The 26,711-nt window shown below is 40.4% G+C and overlaps 2 protein-coding genes across 2 annotated transcripts in view; both read right to left on the bottom strand.

Annotated features, from left to right (window-relative positions):
• PARVA (parvin alpha) overlaps positions 1 to 18,167 on the bottom strand; it is a 63,472-nt gene extending 45,305 nt beyond the window's left edge. The window contains exon 1 of the mRNA XM_061342513.1: positions 17,869 to 18,167. Within this exon, the coding sequence (XP_061198497.1) occupies positions 17,869 to 18,004 (136 nt within the window). The 5' untranslated portion in view covers positions 18,005 to 18,167. The remainder of the gene's footprint in view (positions 1 to 17,868) is intronic.
• Positions 18,168 to 23,098: 4,931 nt separating this feature from the next.
• The window catches only part of MICAL2 (microtubule associated monooxygenase, calponin and LIM domain containing 2), a 120,448-nt gene continuing 116,835 nt past the window's right edge, over positions 23,099 to 26,711 (bottom strand). The window contains exon 36 of the mRNA XM_061380425.1: positions 23,099 to 26,416. Coding sequence (XP_061236409.1) covers positions 26,232 to 26,416 — 185 coding nt within the window. The 3' untranslated portion in view covers positions 23,099 to 26,231. The remainder of the gene's footprint in view (positions 26,417 to 26,711) is intronic.

Here is a 26,711-nt window from a genome sequence, read left to right as displayed (position 1 = left end):
AACACGTGCTGAGTGATAAGCGTATATGCACTAACACTGTTCTGTAAAGCCTTAAATTACACGCTTCAGTGTGTTAGATTTAAATCCTAGAAGACATTGTCAGCAATTGCTGGGATTACAACTTCCAATTAAACCTAGAACTAAATTACTGGATTTTAAACCATTTCTTTAAGCCACACCTGTCTGCTAAGCCTTTCACTACATTCACACTTAATAACCCTTAACATTTTTTGCCTAGAAAGCTCAAATGGTCTCTCAAATTGAATCCCCGTCACTGCTCCATTCCACATACCTGGAAACTGAGGCACACAATAATTAAACATCCAAACCTAATGCAGGAACCTGTGCCAAAAGGTACCAAAAATACCACATGGTCAGAGGCCAAATGGGAAAACTCACTCAAAATACTGGGAAACAGGTTTAGTAAACGTACATAGAAAGAGTTGCCAATGACAAATTATTGGAGGCTGGCAGAGCATTATGAAAAGGCATCAAATCTGTTCCATACTGGTCTACATCTGTGTATCTATGGCCAGTAAGTGCTAAGCAGATCGGGCCTTCGTTTGCCTTTTTTCATGTTAAATAGTAGATATAAGAGAGAGTTGTTCTTTATAAAAAATGCTTAATAAGTGAAATATTAAATTAAAAAAAGAAATTGAAATCTGACATTCCTATTTAGATTACAAACATTAGAAAAGAGTCAGATAATTATACCAAATAGTGTAATTCAGCTTTTCTTTCGAGACCTGAAACTGTAAGGTTTCTCTGGAGCCTTTAGATGGTCTTCTCCAATGACACACTCAGAGGAAATACTTACCTTTTCAGTGTAAAGGGAACAGATATTGCACTGGGGTCCATTTATGTAAATTAATACAGCTGTTTCTGTAGCCATTATTTAGGATGAGTGCTCTAGGTGGGCACATTCGGTGGGATTTTCAGAGCCAAACAGTAGACTTGGCAACAGAATGTTATATTGAGTAAGCAAATGCTCTAATTGGCTTTGGAAACATCAGTCATGTTTCCATCTAACTGAAGAAAAAAGAAAGAAGGGGAAAAAGAGAAAAGAAAAAATATGAATTCTTTCCTCCTGATCCAGGACTATTCTCTATTTGAGAAAGTGGTTAATTGCTCCTTCCAATTAACATTAAGCTTACTCAGACAAAATCTCACCGAGAAACATTTGGCCAACTTCATATGAATCTCATACGGCAACATACTCAAATTTTCTTAAAACCTCATGTCCGTACTCCAGGCCAAGCTACACCTGAAGAGCTGCATGGATGCTGTGCATGGTGGAAAAGCACTGGGGACACTGGGGAGAGCTTTGCATATGCACTTTCACACACCTGCAGTGCTAGGTGCTCCTGTACAAGAGATACATGGGGTTCAGTGAAGGACCACAGAGATAATTAACAGTCTGAAGCAACTCTCATGAGGAAAGGCTGAGAGAGCTGGGAATGTTTAACCTAGAGAAGGCTTGGGGATCTCATCAATGTGCACAAGTATCTCAAGGGAGGCTGTAAAAAAGTCAGAGCAAGACTCTTTTCAGTGGTGCCCACTGATAAGACCAGAGAAAACAGGCACAAACTAAAACACATAAGATTCCATCTCCATCAGGAAAAACACTTTTATCATGAGATTTACCAAGCACTAGCACAGACTGCCCATACAGGCTGTAGAGTCCCAGTCCTCGCACACATTTAAAAGCCACATGGTCAAGCTGGCTCTAGTTGGCCCTACTTGGGCAGGAGTGCTGGACCAGATGATCTCCAGAGGTTCCTTCCAACCTCGGACATTCTGTAGTTCTGTAACTCCAGGCACATAGCAATCTTTGTAGCTCAGCAGCGCGACTGTCACAAGCAGCTATGAATGGATGGAGACACATTATCCCCCTCTCCCATCACCCTGCCTGTAACAACCCAAAATCACAAGGCTCTAGTACACACAGTGATTCTCTCCAACTCAAATGCTCAGAAGGTTCAACTATTGGTACAAACTGGGGAGCAGGACTCCCGCTGCTCAAAGAATCAAGTAAAGAATCTGCGAAGCCGTGCATGCCCTCAACTACTCTTTACACACACAAACATCAAGCAAGTAAGTGGCATTAAGGAAGTCTGAGCCACATGCATATACAGGAGCACCTCGTTATTTTCTTGAATTTTCCTACAAAGAGTTACATTCGCTTATTACCCTGGTAAAATGCAGTGTTGAAAAATATGCTTGGGGTATAGAATGTGGTACAAGTCAAAACTATTAAGAATTACTTTGTCTTTTATCTGTTAGGCATATTTCAATATATGTATCAAAATCCTTGTACACATCAGGGTTTTTTGTATCTTTGAGAAGAAAGTGTGAAACTAACACACATCACTCGTGAATAAAGCAACGATGCTCTCTTTTTCTGGAGACTGACATTACAAAAGTGGATGCCTGTTTTCTGCAGATGAAATCCCTGAAACTGCACATTCTAGCCTATACTCTGTAGTAATTGCTTTGAAGCAAAAATAAAAGCCCTTGCATTGCTGCTTCTTCTGCAAAGGTTTTAATGACAGTAACAACAATATATGCTAACTCTTTTAAAGCCTGATGAACGAAAAGACAAGGAGAACTCTGCTGAACATAGAATCCTCTACAGTGCTTGCATGAAACAACTTAAGAAAACTGCTGCAGCTGATTGTACTGTCTCTAGGTCTTGGCATTCATTACTTGAATTCAGTGGAAACTGTTCATCCTTGAAGTAGACTGACTCATATACTTTAACTTCTAATTTCCTGCAAACAATCCATTAGTTTTTGGCAAGTTCCATACTGCACAGTACTTCCATAAAAAGGGCAGCTCCCAGACTCTTCCAATTTCAACAGTATTTTTTGTAACAGAGTTTAACGCAAGTAGAATTTGTACTCATGCCCCTAAAAAACTGAATGTGATCCCCACCTAAAAATGCCTGACACACTTATCAAAGGTAAATGAATGACTTTGTTCCTAAATATTCTCTTCAAATGTACTTGTTGGGACAAATCCCACTGGGCTGTACTATACTCTCCATATGAGGCAGTGGGTATTTATCAGAAAACAGAAGCTGGTTTAGATGCAGAGTGTTTCGTTTTGTCTGACAAGTAAAAATATATTCATACTACTTACACTTTTCCCCAAAGTGCATTACCTACTCCTATACTTCTCTGGGTTTACAATGACTGAAGTAAGCCACGGAATAAGTAAATGCTAATTCCATCACTTGCAACTACAATTGTTTTTAAACTTACTGTTCCCTTCAAATATTTTGTCACCAAGTGGTATCTGAAATATGTCAGTAACTCAAAATGGGAAATAACTGTGGTATCTCCAATGCCACCATTTGGTAACTGAAGATAAAAGTGGTCTAGCAAATGGTGACTAGTAAAAATATTCTTCTTCTATCCCCAGTATATAATTTCCTAAAAAATGAGAAAAGAAACAGAAGCATCGATGTACATACGTACATGTGAATACAGCTTTCAAAGTATCTGGTAGGATTCCAAATACGTATGTGCTCCAGTTCAGCTAATACAGTAGGAAAGTTTCCCCCTAAAATTAATTTCTTTGTGCACCTTGCAAGGTGTGGGGTTGAAGTGTTTAAATGCCACACAGCAGCACAGATTTCCTCTCCTCAGCATATCAACTCTCGATCCACACAAGGCAATCATAAACAGGTTGCAGTTTTCATGCTCATTCAGTTCCCAAGCCCTCTCTCCTGGGACTGTCAGCAAGCACAGATTATTAACTGAGATTTGCAAGATACTTGACTCCTTGTCAGAACTGACCCAATCTCATTCAAATAATTTTACTTAAGTGATACAATCATCAAATAGTAGTGGATTTTTGGCCACCACAGGAAAGTTTAGATGCAACAAAATAGTACCAAAAAAGTTTTACAAATAAATAGAAGCAAGCTCCAAAATCCTTTGAAAGGTTTGTTTTCAAATGTTTAAAAATACACTGAAGCAGCAAAGTAGACATTGTGGGAACTTAACAGCTGTTTAGGCACCTAGATTAAACATGTATTTGGGTGTCCAAAAGAAACCTACCACCTCTGTAGAGGTCTGCATCTCAGCTGGTAAAGTCCACCAGGTATCTAATTCTCTGTTGCCGGATTCATGAACCTGACTCGAAACCAGGTGCTTATTTCCCAGCTTTCTTTCCCAAGCTACTCTGCACAAAGTATTTCCACTGTAAATAAAATATGCAAAGATGTCAGACCAAAGTTGTAATAATTATTACCTATTGCACAGGGTTACCTTACTTTCTGCACAAGTAGTGTGGTATTTGACATTTCATGGCAATACGTTTGCCTTATTTTCCTGGTATGGAAGTTATTATTTTCCACTTCAGAAAAACCTCTCTGCTACCTTGCTGAATCCACTTGGAAGCATCCCCAAAGACTGTTTAAATGCGCAAACAATTACCATAAACCTAACCCTCCCCCCCCCCCTTTTTTTTTTTTAAACGTAGTTCTCTAATTTTCCTTTTTTAAACTCCAAGTTCTTGCAGTCAGGCATAAGGTTCAGTCTGGCAGATCCAGTTCTCACTTTTTCTACTGCATTTTCAAGCCTGAACATAGTATGTGCCCGATTTAGTCCTTAAGCTCTGTGCACTCTGACTTGATCCATGTATACACCTCTTTGAGCACATGAATGGTTTCTTGACTTGTCTACTTGACTTGTCTACTTGCATGCTTATTGTTAAGCATGGAATTAAGCAGTTTGTCAGACTGATCCCAAGTCCTTAGCATCTGAACAGCATGAATTTTTACTCAATTGAGTAAGAAAACCTTTCCCAGAGCTTCATCTCTCTATCCATAATAAGTGCCTACATATAACTTTACTTGCCTGACAAAAGAGTAAAATTTACAGGCATTTTTATCTGTCTGGGATTTATTACTGAAACTGAAGACTGGTTTAACTGGGGAATCAAATGAAGCAAAGCTGGTTTACTAGTCATCTAGGGGTTAAGCTAATTTGTTAGTGCCCTTGCTGTTTCTTGCTGCCAACCACTATGCATCCACTCTTTAAATTCTGAAAAGAACACTGACCTTTAATCTGTGGTATTAGTTCCTTTGACAAAATGGAAGATTATGCCTTTTTCCCACAAGCCTTCATGCAAAGCTTAGCCAGCTTCCATCTGGTCTGGCTAATTAAATGTAAGTTAACATTAAGTTAAGAGCCAGCTCCAGCCCACAGACATTCTATTCTGCGACTGCAGATTTATTAATTGGCCAAACTATTTGAGTATTTAATTCCAATTTTTGATTACTTCTATTTTCTTCTCTTTCTCATGAAAACAGGGAAATGATTTTGAAGACATATTTGCATAATTTCAGCTCAGTAACACATAATATTAAGACAAGCTAATAAGAATCCGAATTGCCATAAAATTGTCAGGTTTTTCTCTTCTGTATTTGACATGTTAATAAAGTATCGTCATAACAGTGTGAAAAACCTGCCTATTATGCACAAGATCTGGAATCACTGGAGCTGTACACTTCTAAGCTGGCCGTGACCCACAATCTGGCCCTATATGTACTAAAACTAGAGCCAGTTGTTGTATTCCTTATTCAGTCAAAACTTTCTTTGACCTTAATGGGCGTCCTGTCTGAATAAAGAACAAAGGGATTAGATCTAATATGAGGAGTTACAATTGTAATCATGCCCACAGTTAACTTTTGATCAAATCCATTTGCAAAACTGAAAAAAATACAGAGAATCTAAGTCAAAATGGTGCTTTATACTATTCTATTTTTAATATTAACTCTACATAGGAATTGTTCCTAATCCGTTTTGCTGTATTTAACATTAAGTGTTGGAGAGGAAACCTGTAAATTTCAAGACTTAAAACAAATAATGTGGCAAAGTTAGATTTATGGATTTGTTTTAACACCTGACATTACTTTGAGAAAATTCTTATTTAATAGAACAGCTTAAAACCTCTTAACCAAATCCTCCTCAGAGGCAAAGATAACATCAAGAAATGCTATTTCTTCACATGTTAATCTAATACAATGCCTGCTGCAACAGTATGTAAAGCAAATTAAAAAATGCAACCCCCCCACAAAAGTTATTCCTATTTCACAGAAACAAAAAAAAGGAAGATATTTAAAAAAAACCCAAACAGAACCAAAAAAGTTGAAAGTTCAGTTTCATGCGAAAATCCAAACTATATCAAGACATGCAACAGAGAGTTAAAAAAAACCCAACAAACAATAAAAACTGTGACTGGCACAAACTGCTGTCTAATGGAGCAAGACTAAATGCTGAAATTAGGAGACCACTGCTAATTTCCACTTCTTACCCTGCATAAAATCACGAGTAAATCAGCTCAATCTGCCTTTCTCAGCCTCAGCTGCCCAGGCAGATCGTATGGATAGAACAAACATTTCTCCTTTTCTGTCCTCACTCAAAATTCTCAGGTGTTTAGAAACGCTCAGATGAAGGTGTTCTTGTGTAATGGCTGACTGTTTGAAACTATTATTATGCTGGAAATAGAAATGGATAAGTAATTCACTTCTAAGACTCTGAAAACAAAAGTGGTGCTGTTACGGAGTCCAAGACCAACAACAGACAAATTATTTTTTACTAAATTTAGTCATAATACGGGATTTTCTCATCAACTTAGTTTGCTCTCTCCTCTACTCATTAAGGTTTTTATCAAGCAAGTCATTAAATTTTTCTCATGAACCTCAGAATCGCCATTTTATCCTCTGCCTGGCTTACATTACATTTCTGCACACCGACTCTGTTTTCTTCACAGGTCACCCTGGGAATGCTGTTCTGCACCTTTAACTTAGACACAAGCAACTTAGCTCAGAACATATAATAAAATCCACTGGGATAATTCCTTCAAGAATGAAATACAAGACACAAAATGCAACGTAAATTTACTAGTCCAACTCTAAGATTAGACACAGCCTTCTTCCAAAGACCCACTAAGATTCGGTTGATATTCAAAATACCAGGCCTGCAGTACAACGAAAGACTGAGCTCCATCCTGACACACTTCTAGCTGACTGCTGCGAACCGATTCCTGGCACTTCACTCGACTCACGCCAGCTTTCCTCGTCAACTGGAGCCACCTTGTGCCTTATAGAGTACCTGCACCCTTCTGTCCAGGAAAATTTGTATTTACATACTGGCATTCTGTGCACGTGAAAACTCCTAAAACATAATTATTTGGATTCTATATAAATTGCTTCATCTGTGACTAACTGTTTCGAGTCAGTTAAACATTAACAAAATAATAAAGATGCAAATCAACTGGATGCTGATTATTTTTTTCCAATCTAATGCACCACTGCAATGAGTTTTTAGGAAGTATGCAAGGCACTATGTCACTTTGAACACTCGTTGTATAATGAGGAGCACCATCACTATTTTGCAGTTTATTTTCTGTTCTTAACCTATAATTGAGAATTATAACAAAGCACTGACAAGAATCAAAAACCATGAGCTGCTTCACTGCATGTTTTGTTTTGTAGTAAACCAGTAAAATCTCTTCCTCTGCAGTAATGAATTTGAGAGTACAGCATACAGCCTTAAAAATGTGCTACAGTTCAGATTTGGCCTCTAGCCATAAAATTTAAATCCAGCTTTGAAGCATTCCCAAAACTCAGAGCTGTTTTTTTTCATGTGTCTCGTTATAAAATAGGGATCGCATGCATCAAATAGATCTGGATGTATTTCCAAAGGCTACTGGATCAAATCTATGCCAAATCTACCAAATTCATATTCTTTTATTCTAACAAGATCAATATCTAATAAGTTGAGGGTATGAGAGTACAATGCGTATTTCCTTTCCTTCTCAAAGCAAGGGTGTTTTTCTCTATTCCAAGTGGGGAGGACAGATGTGATCACACCCTCCAGTAAAATTAATACACATTCATTTAAACACACGAGATCTGACATTTCTTCTGAAGCCTGAAAGCATAGGCCACAAAAAATAACCTACAAAACCCAAACCCATAAACGACTTAGTTACAACAAAACCTGTTCTGGCCTTTTACCATTCTTCTTCTTCATCCACTCTGACGACAAGTTAGGCATATCATCTTTTGAATCCAGTACTGCAATACATTATACTGCATTTACTCTGAGCACTCTGACATTATCATTATCTTCTTTTGTGCCCGACAGCAACTGCGGCTCCTATAATGCCATTATTGCAATTAAGAACAATCTGAACCATTGACAGCATTGCCTCATTTGCTCTAGAATCCCCTGCGCATTAGTGTTCTTCTAAGCCAATATTTCACTATTAATAGTTTTCTGCTTTAGAACTGCCTACGGTTAAAGGAAAAAAAATTATCAGGCCTCAGCCTAACTCAATGGCTAAAGAAGAAACTTAAGAAAAAAGGAATTAAAGACCTTACACTGGCAAACTGTTACAGCTTTTCTTTGAACATGTTCAAAACGGATTCACACCCTGCCAGCCTATTCAGGCCGTTACCCAGGTGAGGAAGGTTATTTTGGCTTGCTTCAAAGGACCACCTGTACAGATACAAAAGAAAACATCTCTTCTCCTACTAAATGTACCCAAGAAGTACTTCTCTGTCAAAACTCTCCCTTTCATTAATCCAGCTCACAGTTGGATAAGTAGGGCACAGCAATTTAGACATTCTTGTCTGGGAAATTCTGACCTTAACATCCACCCTTGCTGCACATGTGCTCTCCAGGCTGCCTGTACCCCTGCCTACCTGTTTGCAAAGCATGATGCCTGCTTGTTTGCTGAGCCACAAAGATGACCACTACCATAGCTCTGTAACTGTCTAACACCCAAGTCTTTGACTGTCTGTAATTCCAGCTGAACAATCAATAATGAGCTGAAGAACTGCAGGTACGACTGGTAGGTCAGCATCGTGCAGCTCTTAGAAGCTAGGGCCAGAAAGCCCACAGCCAGGTCAGGAGAAGCAACTTGTATTTTTCCTCTGCAGTACATGAGAAGCTGGAGTATTAAGTCCTAACATAAGGGAAACCAGGAGTCATTACCTGCACACTGTCTGAAAAGAGCTACATTGGAAGTCCACCTATGGAATGGCACCTGTAACATGGAGCTTTGTCTAGCTTTAGTAAACATGAATACAGAAAAGCACCACATGAAAATGATCAAAGAAACATGGCTAGGAGAAAAGCTGGTTATCTCCAAAGGATAATACAGAAATAAAGCATGAAAAATATTATTTTGCCACTCGGTTTCTCCACTCTGCTTCTAGTCACCTTCATCTGAATTGATTGCTTGGCTTTGGTGGCTGCAGCAGTGCACAAGAAGCCAGCTCTAACCAGACCACTTTTGTATACAAAGGCAGGCAAAGAGATTCAAGACTGCAGTACAAATACCAAAGCTAGGGTGCAGAATTTTCTTCTTGTGACCACACGTTCCATTGAAAAAAATATGAACCCTATATTGAAGAAACATTCAGGAAACTGAAACGTGTAGGCTGCATTTAGGATTTTTGATGCTTTCAAAGCTTTTGCAGTGTAAGATTGTATTTTTATGTCTGGGAAATCTCAACCACTCTGGAGATAAACAGCTGCTCCTCAATCTACCACACCCTGCAGTCTCTGCTCAGAGCTTATGAAGGGGAGTAGTGGTCACTGACAATTGTTGCACCCCATCTCTTACCACTCTGAATAAAGTCCCTTTTTCCAAGTGGAATTTCATAGGTTTCACTACAAATAAAGGTTAATCTCACCCACCAATGGGTCAGTGCTGTAAACTGCTCAATCACTCCACAGGAAGGGAAATGAACAGTCAGCTCTATGCTAAGCAAGAACCAGAGAAGCTGAAAGGACTTAACGATGACTACAGCTATCAAGAATGACTCACAAAAATATATGTTCCAGGTGGTTTTGTCTGCAAAAATAATGATCTAAGAAATGCAGGATGAGTAAAATATTGTCATGGTGGTGTATAACACAAACATCAAGAAGTCAGGAAGAGAAGTGCAAGGACTAAGAGCAGAGCAGTACTGCTAACTCATGACCAATATGCTCCCTTTAATTCTGTATTAAATCTACATATATGACAAGAATGTTTTATAGCACCACTTGCAATTATTTCACAGGGACTACTACAAAACTAAAATGAAAACAGAACAGTTGGGAAACTGTAGAGCCTTGTTACTTAATCCTGCAATTCTTTATATTTTGAGTAAGGTCATCACTTGGTTGAACAGTGGCACGTTCTAGAGCCAGGTGCAGGATTTGGGTGAACAGATGGTGGCTAATCTTCCTAATACAGCTCTGCCAACACAACTCACTCTTGACCAGTCACATCCCAGGTTTTCTTTTTTTCTGGCCCTTGGGTTTCTCTGGCCTATCACAGGTTGTCAAGGAACACTTGCATGGTAGGCAAAGGAATCACATAAGGCTGCTGATCTGTTTTGCTTTTGGTCCAAGACATCTTTTGTTTGTGTTTTAGTCTTGTCAATAATGTGAATTAACTCACTGGTACGCTCAACACACACATACACACCCAATCCCAAGAGGGACAAGGGTATCCAAACCAAGTAATGTTATCTATTAACAGGTACTAGCACACCAAACAGAAAAGGATGGACTCTTCATTAGGGACTGTAGTGATAGGACAAGGGGTAATGGGTTCAAACTTCAACAGGGGAAGTTTAGATTGGATATAAGGAGGAAATTCTTTCCTGTTAGGGTGGTGAGGCACTGGAATAGGTTGCCCAGGGAGGCTGTGAATGCTCCATCCATGGCAGTGTTCAAGGCCAGGTTGGACGAGGTCTTGGGTGATATGGTTTAGAGCGAGGTGTCCCTGCCCATGGCAGGGGGGTTGGAACTTGATGATCTTAAGGTCCTTTCCAACCCTAACCATTCTATGATTCTATGATACAAAGAGCAAGGCTCGGAGCACAACTACATGCTCAGAAAGTACTGCTACTGCAACTGCAGAAGGCACAAGGAACACACAGTAAGCAAGCTAAGCCTTCAGCCCCACCCCGGCCCTGCATTTGGAAAAGCTGTAAGTGAAAATGTGAAGCACTGCAACACATCCTGCCTTCCAGCTCACCCTCTCATGCAAACTGGCATCACACTACTTCCAGCACAACACACTGACTGCACCTAATGCAGTGTTAACTGTCCCTTCAGGAGTCATCTCTTCTTGGTTTTGGCTGCAGTTTAGCTAAGACACACAAGTGTATTTTTATAGGAACTGGCGTGGGGAGAAAAAGGAAGGGGACAAAAGCAGCAGATGGAAAAGCAACAATATTTCAGGTATACCTCAAGCACTGCTTTTCTGTTTACTTCACATAGAACTGCGCCCTACACATGCCGATTTCACCTTCAGGAACATCAGCATTCTGCTGAAAAAGACTGCAGAACTCTGTGGACTAAATTAAAAGGAAGCACTTGATCTCAGATACAGTGAAGTAACAAAAGAACTGGATTGCCCTTATCTTAATCTCAGCAGAAAGGCAAAGCGCCCAGGTTAAACTATTTGGTCTGCAGGGAGGTCATGGTTTAGTAGTTGCAGAAGGCATTAAAGAGAGAAAAGAAAAAGTAGGATATATCCAGAGATCCGGTCCAAGAGAGATGCACAAAAGCACAGACCTGTACTTATGGTAAGCTGCTTTTAACCTGTAGGGTTTCAGAAGATGTAGACCCCCACAAGCAGTAATCAAACCCAGTGAGAACTTCTCTCTTGGTCAGAGTCTTGGACTTTTGGTCTTCTCCTACCTTCAGAGCAGATTACTTAAATGCTAATGGAAATGTTAGAGTTCTAAAATCACAGATCCTCTTTCTTGACAGCATGCTCACTTTACTAAGGATGAAAATGAGAACTTCGTATTTACTCTCTTCTACAGCTTCACTCTGTTATATCCACCTTCACACTGGACACTGGATGCATGCTTTTATGAGTCTAATATCAGGGATAGAGTATTTTAAAGCTGGGGATGAAAAAAAAAAACCAAAAAAAACAACCAAAAAACCCAAAACTGAAATAAAGATACATCAGTTTAAGCTGATCTCTAGCTGTTTTTTAGTTCCTCTGATCATGCCTGGCCAGAGGTATGAGCTTCATTGGCCAGACCAGTCCACTTGCCTCAGTTGAGATCCTGAACCATTAGACAACTGAATCGTTAAATGATCTCCGGAGGTTCCTTCTAACCATACCTATTCAGTAACTCTGCAACTCAACCTTGTCAAGTCTCTGTGACAGCACAATACAACTGGCAGCTTGTGGCCACCACCCCTTTCTCACAGATGGGGAACAGCTGTTGCAGCAACAAGCGCTGCCAAACCATCAAGCACCTTCATCCATGTCAGCTCACAGGACCCTAAGAGCTCAGCAGTGACCACTATGACCAATTCAGCACAAGGAGAGGGGAGCAACTCCTGCTGAAGAGAGGAAGGAAAGATGGAAACTGCCTTAGGGACAACCATCATCCCTACCCTTGCCCTTCAGCCTAATCCCTCCTCCTAGCCCAGCAGCACCTCAGAGAGCAACCGCTTTCTGCAGCCAGATTCTTGCTTTGCTCCTCTTCACCACCCTCCTTCCTTTAACCCATTTCATGCATGTCCAGTTTTATCCTGTATAAAACCTATAGGCTCAAACAATGAAAAAACGGCTCAAATGAGAAAAACGCAGGAAATAAAAGGCACACTTCTGCAGCAGCTGACTTGCCCACACAATTTAAGGCTGCTTTAGGAAGTCAAACGCAAAAACAACGTTCACTGGCTCCATACCTACATGCAGGTAGTCAAGAGAACAACAGAATTAATGGCTATATTGGGTCAGAACCACAGTTCAAAGCCCAGGGTCCCGGCCCCTGGCAGAAATGCATACTTAACAATACAAACAGGGAAAGGCAAAACAACAGAATTTTTTCCCTTGGTATAATCTTCCTTAATAGCTATGAACTTCATGATGGCTATTTCATGATTTCTGAATCCAAAATGTCTCTGATGGCCTACATGATTCATTCCTATGTGGGCCACTGCAACCACTTTGTTTTTCATCTAGAATCCACCCAGACCCACTATTAGCCTCATCCCCCCTTAAAAAAAAATATTTCTGGCATCCAAAACATTGTACTGCAATAGGTTTCAGAACTTAACATGCACAGAGGGAAAATAATAATTGTCACTTTGGTTAGTTCAAAAGCAATCAGATGTATTTAACAACTGAAGTGCTCCTGTGGGAACAGGCAGAAGGACCTTGCTCTATGTCCTCTTCACACACATCCCCTACAGCATGCATGGGTCCTCCTGCCTCCAGTGAGACACCATCACAGCTGCCTTTGCCTCCTCTTTGGCAGAGAAGAGTCTGGCAGTGCTGCATTTTGTGTTCATTTCAACACAGCCAGTGCATTTTACATATCCTATGTTTTACAATCCCATATGAGCTAACTCCTCCATGCATGTTTTGCACACGCTAGGAGACATTTGCATAAACCAGAAACTGTTACACTCAGCTCTACCACCACAGGACTCACTTGGATATAGACTCAATAACCTGAAAAGCAAAAAAGAAGAAAAAGCCTCTTTAAACTAAAACCCTAGAGAAAATGCACTAGCTAAAATTCCAAATGAGATCATGAGTTCTACCAAAACTGAAATGCTGGAAATAATGTTAAAATGCAGATTAGAGAAGGAAAAAACCCAGAAAAGTATGCAAGATGTACAGATAAGAGGTCTAGGCTGAAGTTATTGCATGCAGGAACTCTTCACACTGTTTGTGAAAGTACAGTGCCTAGCACTGACCCTCTGTTTAGCCACGTATGAACAACACCACATCCTTAACCGTGTCTTAGAGATAACAGCTAACAGTGCTTATCAGTTTCTGATTATTGCAGAGAGGAACACTTGTCAAAAGAGAAGACAGAGGCAGGGAGAAAGATCCAAAAGCTATCAAAGGCTACAGTAGCTACTATTCCAGCTGCACAAACCCAGTGCAGCATGGCTTGGGTAGTTTATTTTCCTTTAATACACTGTAGATATGCTCAGAAGGTTCACAGCAATGAAATGACAACAAACAAAGCCTGTGAGCCTTCCCCTTCTTTTTCTTTTCACTTTCCATGCTCCAGGAGTATTTTATCTACTGAACAGAACTTGCTCCAAGGCAATAATTACTTCAGTGGTGGTATTAACAGGTTTTGTTCAGCAGCAGCTTACCGAGCTGCCTATGATGCACCTGTGGCAGGACACAGTAATAAGCAATACAGGATACAGAGGAAAGATTGCAAGCACATTTTAGTCACTATGGGCAGAGGTTGGAGGTAAAGCATGTTATGTCAGACATCAAAACCAGCTGTTCAGTGATTCTGATGGCACAAGAAGGCCTATATACACTGCAGGAAAAGAGAGGAACTCTAAAGTACTGATGCAACAGTGACTATAAAGCCCTCCCTGTGCTATTTCCTTTCCATAGAACACACTATACACTCTCTTCAAAGCGCCAGTATGAAATTAGCATTCAGTGGCCCATTTTCATTGTTTGCACTACGTATTAGCAAATACAATAAGATATGTATCAGTTCTGCTTTCAGCTTTGTCTGCATTTTAAATACAGCATTAGGTAGAGCAGTAGAAAAGAAAAAGCCTGCAGTGCATTTAAGCTAGTCTAGAATCTCTCATGTGAGAAACAGACAAGCAAGAAAGTCTACTGGCATGAAAAAATAGCCCTTTGCACCAGTAGTGCATTACTCAAAAAGAAATTACAGAACCAGGTCCAAAGAAAACTATTCAAATATGTCAATTAAAATTCAGCAGAACACTTCTTGTATACCAAGAAATACATTTCTTTCAGAGTAGAATGCCCCTAGCCAGACCAAGGAATGATGTCTCAGTTGGTGAGTCACACAGCAAAGCTTTTAGTCATGGATTCCAGAAAAACAAGAATTTTACTTAAAACACCTGAAAAGCTCTCATAACCCTACACTTAATTTGTATTTTTCATTTGTAGCAATTTCATCTTACTCTGTGAAATTCATGATGGCAACAAAGCAAAGATTGATAATGTGAGGTTATTATCAAGAAGTAGCAGAATCTATAATATTTTACACTTTTAACATACTATTCCTTAGGCATACAGAGAATACAGCCTACTGTGACCTCACATACCAAAATTAAATCAAAACAAGACAAACAAAAGGAAAAGAAGTACCCTAAGTGGAAGCTAAAAGAAAAATTCATTCCTCCTCCTGCCCATCAACACCAAATAAACCAGGCACAAGTGCAATCAAATTACTAAAATTGATGTCATATCAACTGGAAAACTGACTGAGCCTGTACAATTGTTCTCTACCAAATTCATGGGTCCAAGCTGCTTCCCATCTGCTCCTATGCAATTTAAGCAGTTCTGAACTTTGCTCTCTGTTCCCACATGTGTCAGATTTATTAGTATGTCAGAGGCCAATTCTTAAGATTCCCCACTAAGGTAAGCTATTAGGAGGAGTGACATTTCTGTGTCTATAATTGCCAGGCCAGGAAAACTCAAGGAGGATAATCACGCATGACCTTAGCAAACCCACTATGAAAAATTCATCAGATAACACAACACACCCCCCTACGTCTAAAAAAAGATGCCATTCTGCTCTCTCCTTGCACTTGTATAAAGATAAGTTTAAGACACAATGCAGACTACTCTATGGAGCTTACAATTTAATTTAATTTGTGGTTGAGTTTTGCTAATACAATGAGGTCAGCATGCACATTAACTCCTGCTAGATCAGGGCTGGAATCTTCCAGCAGCATAAATGGGGTGGGCCAGTCTTTGAATGCTTTTCAGGAATGGAAGGGATGGAATCTTACTTTAAACTACAACTAACCGTGGCATGCAACAGTTCAGTTGTACACAGGTCATCAAATATTCTAGGATTATCTCATCATTTTCTCACTAGAGAAACCCTAACCCTAACCTCTATATGTGCTTCCACTAAAAAAATGCAACAAACACATGCAGAAGGATGTTAAGGTGAATTGAATAAAATACTTTTTATTCCATCAGCATATAACAAACTTGTTACAAAGTTAAAAAAAAAAATAGTAAAAATCTCCAAACCAAACTACTGGTATTTCTAAATAGACTTTAGAAAACTGAGAAACACAAAGGACCAGGACAACACTAACGTTGTTCCAAAATTTCAAAAGGGTAAATATCAGCATGATGAGACAATGAAATGGCAGGTACAGGTGGTAGTTGATAAATACAGATATGCAGGTAACAAGAAGAAATATTATTTCACAGAATACAGCTTTTTGAAAGATTAGAAAATTTTGGATAAAAGTAACTGTTACTTTTACTCCAACAGTTTCCTGGAGATTTGTAACTTAACATCTGTCACTGAGGAAAACAGCATGGCTTAAAAATGACATTGGGCATACTAAAACTACAAATAGGCAAAATTAAGTATTTGTGAATACACCTATCATATAGCTACCACAGATAACCGTTGCCCGTTCAACGCTGCTAATATTCATGGGTACCCTAACAGAATAATATAACAAAGTGAGAAAGCAGTTTAGTTTGAAATTATTTACTATTTCATCAACTTCTGGCCCATCTGCAATGACCAGGAAAAGCCAAATAACGTGGCACAATGGTGTAACATGTATTTTAATTGAAAAGCAAGACCATGCATCTCAGAAAGATGATGTGATAGTTGCAGAATGAGGGCTGTACTCGCCAAAGTCTGATCACCCTTGTTCACAGCACTGGTGCTACTCTGAAGTACTGTGCCTGGTTTCATTACCCATGTATAAAAATACGAAAAGCAAGAGTCTTCAAAGCATAAACCCCTTTTTCACACTTGCAAGCAATGAACATTTTGAAGTGACTATTAACTTTGGCTCTGTTTGCATCATATTTAAATTAACATCAGCTGGGAAATAAAGGGCAAGTGACATTAAATTCCAATTCTCTGCCTCATGGGATTTTAAATAGGCAAATTCCATACAGAGTGGATATTAATTCACATGCATGGACAAAGAAACCCACTGCTGTATGTGCTTAGTGTTCTGCAAAGGTTCATTGACACGAGGCAGAAGTTCTTTGCTTAGTACAAGAATAACTATGTTTTAAGACTCTAAGGATCGATTCCTGCTATAAACATTACATCAGTCTTATGCATCACACTAGTTTCTCAGAGCAGTGTGTACTGACCATACTGTAGGCCAACACAAAGCAACACATTATGAGTCAAAGAAGATCTGAGCATCAAGTTTCGGGTTTTTTGCACCACAATTCGGAAGACAAGTGCTCCTGACCGGCTCTTAGGGGCGGCCGACGACAAGCCGCGGGCTTTTCCCAGCTCCGCGGCGCTGCGAGGCACAGGGGCCCGCAGGCCTGACGAGACCGAAGGCCTGACAAGACCGTAGGCCGCCGAAGCGCCTCAGCCTCGGCAGGGAAACACCACCCTTCTCCAGCCCGGGCACGCCAGCCCATCCTGTCCCAACACCGTCGGGCGGTACGAACTCAGCACTGACTCCAGCCGGGGGCCAGGGCTCATCCGCCCCACCGCTTCCCGGCCCGCAGTGCGGCGGGCCCGCCTCGGCCGCAGCGCACAGCCCGCCCGGGCGCGGGGGCTCAGCAGCGGCGGAAGCTGTGGCGAGGGTGGTCGGGCGCGGTGTCTCCCGCGTTTCCCCGCCGTGACGTGCTGGCACCGCGGAGCGGCACCCGCCCGCAGCCAGCGAAGCCGCAGGGAAACAGCGCGCTCCTCCCTCGCCGCTCGCCTGCCCACCCCGCTCCACGCGTCCTTCCCCAGTCAGCCCCTTCCTCCCGCTCCCCAGAGCCTTTTCCTCTCCCCCTGTCTCCTCCCCCCCCTCCCCCCCCCCCATTTTAAGGTAACTCCCAGGAAACGTGCAAACCTGTAATTTTTACCTTCTTTGGCTTTTTTCCTCCTCGCCAGCGTGCCTCCGAGCTTGCCGAGGAAGGAGTCATCTTTCTTTCTGGACTGGGGAGATTTAGGGGTGGGGGACTTGGGGGAAGAAGGGGACTTCTGAGGGGAGGTTGCCATGATGGCCCAGCCGGTGCTCGGGGATGGAAGAGACGGGTCCGAGGCCCCGATGCCGTGGGAGGCTGCTCCCGGCTCTGAACGGAAGCGGAATTATTTCAAGCATTTGAGGCAGCTCCTGCTCCGCTCTCCCGGCTCTCCCGCTTCTTCCCTCCCTCTCGCCCGCCCTCCCGGCGCCCGCCGGGGAGGGCCCGCTCCCCTCAACACGGCTCCCTCCGCCGGCCCCCTCCTCACCCCGCCGCCCGGCCAAATCCCCCGGCTCCCCTCAGCCCAGCAGCCTCCCCCTCCTCAGCCCAGTGGGCGCCCCTATTTGTCCCCCTCAGGCGACTCAGCCATGGGCCGAGGACCTCGCTTCGCTTGCCCGCGGGGGCCGCAGCCTCAGGGTGCTATGAAGGCCACACTCACCTCTCAGCTGAGGGACACGCAGCTTTTTGTGAGCCTGCTGTACCGTACACTGAGCGGCAGGGCAATGCCTCATCCCATGGTCCATCCACCCTTACCGGCTTGCCCTGGAACCAGACACTAACTCGGGCTGGTTAGTCAAATCCACCAATGTATGTGACCACGCACATGACAATGCTAGTTAACAGGAATGCCAAAAGTTAAACACGGGTATAGACGGGCCGGACCAGGGCTCAGACAGCTCAAGTCATCTACTACTATCGTAAGTGAAGGCTCTGGAAGGATGGAAGGTCACAGCTGCTGGCACGTGTTCCTACACCCTGGGTTCAGCACTAACAGAAAATAACTAATGAAGTAATAAAGTGACACTATATGGCCGTGTGCAAGTTAAAATTTGAAGCTTACTACATACATTTCAGTCTTGAGCCAAAGAAGCTCTTCTGGATGAAGGTGTCAGCTGTATCTGTGGTTGTAGGCGGTGGGCATCGTCGTATCTTCTTCTACAAAAGAAACCAGCTGTTGTAGTCAGACCAGTATAAAAGCCTGTGGTAAAGAAAGGTGCCCTAGCATGATAGATTGCCTATACCAATGCTGCTTGGATTTCCAGATGAGTATTTCAGGAGAGAAGTATGTTTAAGGTAGATAATTTGCTGTGACTGGTTCAGGAGACATGCAGGACTGGAACAGCATTAATGTCATCTGGATACACTACTTTCACTCACCACTTAATCACTTGATTAACAATTCAGGCAAAAAGCCACACACACTTCATGCAAATATCTAGCTATCCATTAGGCATAATAAGTGAAATGAAATTACCATGAGGATATTTCTATGTCGGCTAATAATTGTTGTGTTTTTACAAACCGGTAACATTGGTTAGCCGATGAGGGGTAGAATTCAATGCGTGTTTGTTGCATGCAGTTAGAATATGCCCTGGAGAAAAATGTTATTCATCCATGCTGCCATCAGTTAAAAGCAGGAATGAGCCCAAGCCTTTAGCACAATCTCTCCTTTACTTAGGTTTGCTCTCTGGCTCCTAGCGCCAATTGTGTCTCAGAGCTGTTTGTCTACAAAACAGTCCAAATTTCACACATTATTCTCTTTTTACAGAAGTGCTACTCACACAGCATATGGATTAGGAGATGAACTGTTTTGGAACATTTTTAAGAACATAATAAAATATTATTTCAAAAGAAGGAGAAATAAACACATCAAGCCCTTTTTTGCATGTGTGTGAATCTGTGGCATTTACAAACAGAGCAATGACGCCACTAAATCTCCATTTGGATCCAAATGACAGTACACAGATGTCAATATAGGATTTTGTGGGCGCAGCAGAAGAGACAGCATTTTGGCAAGTACAAGTATGCTTGCCTTTGTACCACTATGGTTGTGTTTAAGACAGAAAGAACAAGCCACATACCTCACAAACAGTAACGGGTGCTGGGTTGTACAGTATGGGAAAGTCAGGATTCATCATGCATTTACTGAGACTCACACGAAACAGCCAAAAAGACCCAGCATCTTTCTTTCCTATTTCACTAAACTCGGCATGTGTAAATAAATAACAAATGCAATATAACTTATTTAATAGCCTCACGAGTTACAGTGTTTCATATCACAAGGAGAAAGTAATTTTTAAATTAAAGTGTTTAAAATCAACTTTGTCAGATCTGGAAACACAAATACTGTGTGTTTTACATAATAATGCTAAAGTAACAGACACTTAAATTTACCGATGGGATTTTTTATGTTTGGGTTTTTTCAGAATTTTTTTGCAGTTCTTTGGTATAACATTGCAGTGTTTTTCACTTAGGATGTTCTTTTCAAGGATAGTTACAACATTTTTTCCTCCCATCTCTTAAATTTAGAACTGCATGTGCTAAACCTTTTTCTTTTGATCTGGGAACATATATAGACCTATGACCTTTAAATTAGTATTGCATTCAGTACAAAAGGGTTCATAGATATGCACAATTTCTATCTTATGGTACATACAGGAATGTTTTTTGCTCTGCTTTGTATTTTATAATTGAACACTTTCCTGATGATGCTTTGTGATTCCACACACAGGACACAGTAGTCAGCAGGCTGCTGTTCAGGCTGGCCTCAACTGCATCTGACATATAAAAGTCTGGGGCAGACCATGAGAGCTCTCACTGTGCTCGCTGTCAGTGCCTTGTTTGTACAGATGAGCCAAGCAGTAGCTCAAATTAATTGTATCCTGATCACTTTTGCCAGGCTATAAAAAGCTAAATCCACATCTTATTCACCTGCATATCTCTCCATGCACACCTGGTTTTTATTTCTTGTAATACAGGACTCAGAATGATCACAAACTGTTCAAATTAGACAGAAGAGGCAGGGTACATATACTAACCGCAGGCTAGGCTAAGTAAGAAAGTACAGTGCAGAAGCCATGCTGATTAAGGCTGAACAATAAATTATTCATTTTCCTTAGAGTTTTCTCCTAGCATTTTTCCTAGGTGTACCTCTGCTGTAGCTTTTGACCACTTGGTCATTTAAAGAATGGCAGCAGTATTTTCAAAAATGCTCTATGGACCTAGTGCTGTTGCTGTGGTTGATACAGGAACACTCTTCATTGGGTTCAGGAAGAAGAGAACTAGACCAAAGTATACCCTTTTTATTTTTCTCAGTCCGCCTCTACTGACCTGCCAATTCTGTGTGGTTAACTGCTGAATGTGCTTGTCCCACCCACCTTGAGTAATAGTTAACAGGACATCAAAGGAGCCCGCTTAGAAAAGAAATCATTTCCATACAGGTTGCTTTGAGGATGTTTCTTGCTTGGGATTTTCTTGAGAGTGCCCCAGAATACCTGGACATAAGAGCTCTGGCAGGACCTCGTGCTCTTGCAACTGTCCAGGAGCAAGACATGCCAAGCACCTGCTCCCTCAGGTGAGGCAAGGCTGTGGCCAGTGCTGGCACCCCAGGAGGCTGGGAAGTGTAAGCTACCTCCAGTCCTGTCCTGAAGGACAGTGATCTTGAATTTCACTAGGAAGGCACGCTCCTCTTCACGTGGCTGAAAGGCAAAAGATACCGAGTCTCTGTGACTATATGCAATATGTTATTTGGGAAGTTTCAAAGGAAAGAAAGTGGGGTTTTTGCTTGTGCCTGCAAGTTTGTACATCATTTGTTACATGAACATATCTATTAGCAAGCACTCTGCTGGCACACAGGGCCACCAGGACTCTTTTTGTAGTTCTTTAGAACCAAGAGGAAACCATAATTTGGTCCTAAATATTAGGCAAAGACATTTAGATGAATCCAGCAAATACCTTACTTATCACAGAGTATTTGTCAAGATCTAGCTCCATGAGATGTGGCAGCCATGAAAATTGCAGGCATAGTATTTGCACACTAACATGGCAAACCCATCATGCCCAACTACGCAAAAACTGTATGGTCCATGCAAAACCCAGCAGAGACAGCTTTAGATCTTAACAGTAGGAAAGTCTTAAGAGACATACAGAAACTCCAATCTGCCAAGCCACATCCTGTTACTGAAGAGACTGCTAAACTAAAGCAAACTCCTTGGTTGAAATCAGATATGCATTTGGCTAAAAAGAAGTAGTTTCAAAGCACAAGATCTCAAAGTTTGTTGCCTGTGCCCAGAGAAACCTGACCAAATACCCTAAAAATCACTGAGGCATTCCTTTACCTTGGGAGCAGATGGAGTGATCTTGAGTCAAAATAATGGCTTACAAAACCTTTTTCCTGAACTTCTTGTCCAATTGATTTTTAGACCTATGAGCGTTTGAAGAAGCGATGGGGGGGGGGCCCCCCCCCGTGCTGTGAATAGGAAGGGAGCCTCAGTAAATTCCTGTGGTGGCATTTCAACCCACATCCTACTCCAGGGCCCTTCAAGTTCTCCAGCTGTTGGTCAGCTGGTTGAGAAATCAACATGGCTGCAAGGTTTTGAATATGGATTAAAGTTCTACATATTACTTCTAATAAACCCAGAAGGCAGATAATTCCTGTGCAGTCCTAAAACTTATGTGTGGTATTATCAGATGAGTCACCACCACATCTGCCTCTGGGACACACAAGATGGAAGCAAAAGGACAAGACAGTAGAAGAGAAACCTCAGTTTAAATATGCCAAAAGTTACTTTGAAGAGAGGACACCGTCCATCTGTCCTCTGAATATGAAAATGAGGGTGAGTTCAGAGTCACTGAGCAGGGGAAAGTGGTACAGGCACTAACATAAGCCCCAGTTCTTGCTTATCCACTTCCTTCATCTCAAGAAGCACATTGTTTTGCTCTGTAAGGCTGGTAGAAAGCAAGAAAATGAGGTGACCTGACAGAGGTAAAGTTAGCGGAAGATGTAAACTGGCAGTTAAGGTTTTGATCACCGATTCTTAGTGATCCACACAATGACACTTGCTTCAAGGAGTTGTTTTAATTTGCATGTTATGCCTAAGGAAATTAAGTTCTGAATCCCTGTGTAAGAATGTGAGGAAGTTGTTGACCTTATGGAGTTTGTAACCTGTTGTGCTAAAGGTAGAGTCCAATGCTGTCTGCCTTCAGGGTGTCATTATTCCTAAACAATAACATAAATCTGTGAATGATCTACTTACCAGTATAGGAATTATTTATTACCTATGGATCTTTCCTAGACACACACATTGTAGATATTGGTGGAGAAAAATTGCTATGGAAATGATTCAGGGACTTCAGAGAGTGAGACAATTTTATTTTTTCAAGTAGAAAATTGTTCACATCTAGTCCATTTACACATACTCAATACGTTCCAGCACATCACGTTATACCAAAAAATGACAGTGCTAAGGACTTAAAAATGAACAAATCTATTACAGGTTAACAAGTCAATTTACAGAAAAGATTGAGCAGCAAGAAGACTCATAAACAAACCAATGTTTAAATACATTTCTAGTACAAGCCAACCATATTAAATTGACCTGTGAACAGTGCACATAGCTTCTCTTTTTTTAACCTGCTTCTCTACTCTCATAGTATATGAAGACCTGCTTTAAAGGACTGAAGAGCTTATTGTTTTTCTAAATCACTTGAACAGCTTATTTCTGGATGTAATCTTGTGAAGTACTTCCTATCAGGCAGGGTAACAGTTGCCTCACAGGTTTATTCCACCAAAGAGCGGACACACAGTTTTGGGTGACACGTGTTATGACCACATGGCATCCAGAAAAGAATCTTTTTAGCAAATAATATACTTGAGGTTCACAAAATGCTAATGGCCCTCAGCTTCTGTTAACTCTAGTACTCCCAAGAACTCAAATCTCTGGAGCCAAAAGGAAAGCACTTTTTTGTATTTGGTTTTATAGCCAAACAAGTATCTGCTGTAAACTGGAATCTCATGGCTTAAATACAAGGCAGAGCAACCTGAACCTTACTGACTGCAGCATATGTACCTCCCTGGAGTGAGCAGGCTGTACTTTGGTAGAGGAGAGCAATCATGTTTCTCTAATTATTCCATTCCTCTTCCTTTCTATGGCAGCAGCACTAAGGTGAATGGAATTTTTAGTTTGTAAAAGCGAGGTGAAGACAACCAATCTTTGACTGATACAGCTGGAGGTTTCTGCTGAATTCCCCTTCTGTGCAAAGCATCAAGTTTGCTTGCTTTTTTTCTTTTTGTAAATACCTCGAAAGCATTAAGGCTCTCCATCTTCTACAGCGAATTGACAATGTTCCAAGCAGTCTTGTTCTACATGATTACATGAGGCTTCTGGAAACAGTGGTAAAATCCAGAAATTTTCTCCACAAAACTGGAAATACAAGCAGACCTCAACAGAGAAAATTAAAATACTTATTACTGCTCTGCCTGCTCCTACTTTGTGTCAATCATAAGTAATAGAGTTAATTTAAAAATCAATTGCTGCAATCCATCTCAATAAAAATGTAACCTGAAGATCAGGTACGCTTAGCTTATGAATGACAGAGGAAAAAAAGAAGTCTGATGGTAGTTTTGGAACACATTTAAGGATTCTGCTTTGTCTTCCCACTGCACTGAGAGACAAATTTTACTGTTAAAGCCCTACATGCTATGATTTAAGAGTATCCCTTCAAGTTATGGTAACTGAGAACATATTTTTAAAATCTTAATTCATATTTTTTTACTAATTATTTACCAAATTAATAAAGCTATCTACTCTACAATGCACACCGTTACCTATACATAGCTGTTAGAAATACACATCTATGTATCAAAATCAGAGACAACATCCAAACTGTAAAGTGTAACCAGACACTCTTATCCTCTTTAAACAGTCTAATAAATAAATATAAATACATAAATATTGAGGAACAGTCATGTATTCCTTGCACTAATAGAGGTATATTATTTTTCTGTGGTCAGTAGTAAAATTTTGCTTGTATCTTTAGAAAGGGTATTTTAAATTTCTTACAATACAGCAAAAACTTAAGATAATTCATAAATTATTGTGACAGGATCCAGTGTGTTGGTTACCCTACAAATACTTATGAAGAGGTTTTTAGTTTAAAGCTTTTGTAACAGGAATGCTTCTAGCTTTGGCTGTATCATGGGCAACTGCTGCAAATAAGCACCATTCATGAAAGAACGAGAATATCAAATCTTCTCTGTGCATGAGGTAAAGTGATAGTCAAAAAGAAAGTCTAAGTTTCTCCTTGTTTTTTCCACTTTGAAAATCTAGTGCATCATGCATACACAGTTGGACGTACTACCAATCTTAAATTGCAGAATTATCTCAGATTCAACAAAGTACTTTAATTACACCGAATACTAAAGGGAAACCGCACAGAGCTTTGCAAATATCTACAAAGACATATACAGAGAAGACAGGAGATATTTCCTTTAAGCAAAAAATATGCACATGTTCTTAAGCAGCAAGATAAATGTAGTGTAAATATACCCACAATATTTTCTATCAGATGTTGACATTAAAAAAAATCAACGCTTTTTTTTTCAATCCTTTTGAGGAATTATTCTCAGGGAGATTTTTAACTCATCACACCCTATGATACCATGTGCGGTGTATTTTATCAAGCCATTGTAAAGCCTACCCTACAAATACTAATTGGGTTTGGATTATTAGTTTTAAACTATCATTTAGCATATTTTAAAGACCTTAATCTGTGACATACAAAAGCTTTTTTGAGCATTTAGCAGTTTTAAGGGTAGTAACCCCTTTGATAATCCCTTACCATTCTACAAAATGTAGGGATTTAATATTGCTTTAACTTCTTGTTCAAAAATACACAGTGCACTAAAACTTGCAAATACCTGGAAAATTAATTTCTGATACTGCATTTACAGTAGTTTTAATGAGTGCTTATATGTAGTTATTAATCAAATGACACTTCCTCCACCAGAAATACAAACTAACCTTGTTTTTATATGTGATGCTTGCTTTCTGACCTTTAAATAGTTCACCATGGCTTGGCTGTGTCAAAATATTAACAAAACCACACACAGATTCAGATAAACACATGGAAAGTAATGTTGTCTCAAAAATACTAAATTACGTCACCATGCTTCTCAGAAACTCTATTCTCAGCATTAAAATAAAACTCCAAGAAAACAACAGAGCTTTGATTTCCATTTCACAGACTCTGATGCCCATCAGAGAGGTAAATTCAGTCCTATTCTATATTCCAGTGATCCTTTAAGCTGATAGTGAAATGACTCACTCTGGTATGAGCAAAAGAACTGCTTAAGGACTTTTGATAACAAAGCAACATGTTTCCCAAATAAACTGATTTTCAATTTGAATTTCTCCATTTTTCATAAGAATGTATCTCCATGATTATGAATATTGCTGAAATTATGTTTATTTGCATGTGGCTGTTTAAATCCTGCTCCGCTGATAGCCTGTAGATAATATAATGCTTTCAAAGTGCTGGTCTTCTGCTTTTTCTTTCACTCTCTGCTCCTCTAAGGTAGACACAAGTTTGTCCCTTTCTTCAACCACTTTCATCATCTCAGTAAAAATTTCAACCTCCTCATTCAGATCCGTTTCATCTTTAAGGCTGTCTGAAAGATCACAAAACAAGAGGTCAAAATCCAGGTAACACACTTGTTACACTTTACATTTTAAGTGTTGGTGTGCAGCTTGAATTAATATTACAGTCAATGAGAAATGAAGTCAATAGCAGTTAATTTTTTTTTTATGTTACAGTCCAGGGAAAATTTCTCCATCATTTGGGACATTTAAGGTTGACCATTAAGGCTCCTAAAGGCTAGATTAGGTCTTTTAGCAAAACTTTGACTGGAATGCATAGGAAGAGCACAACTTATTTACAAAAACTGGAGTTTAAATTTAATTTAG

Source organism: Neopsephotus bourkii, unplaced genomic scaffold (assembly GCF_033783945.1).
Source record: "Neopsephotus bourkii isolate Nb327-2 ecotype Australia unplaced genomic scaffold, CSIRO-AGI_Nbou_v1 NB_1792, whole genome shotgun sequence".
NCBI lineage: Eukaryota > Metazoa > Chordata > Aves > Psittaciformes > Psittacidae > Neopsephotus > Neopsephotus bourkii.
This window is presented reverse-complemented; position numbering and strand designations above follow the sequence as displayed.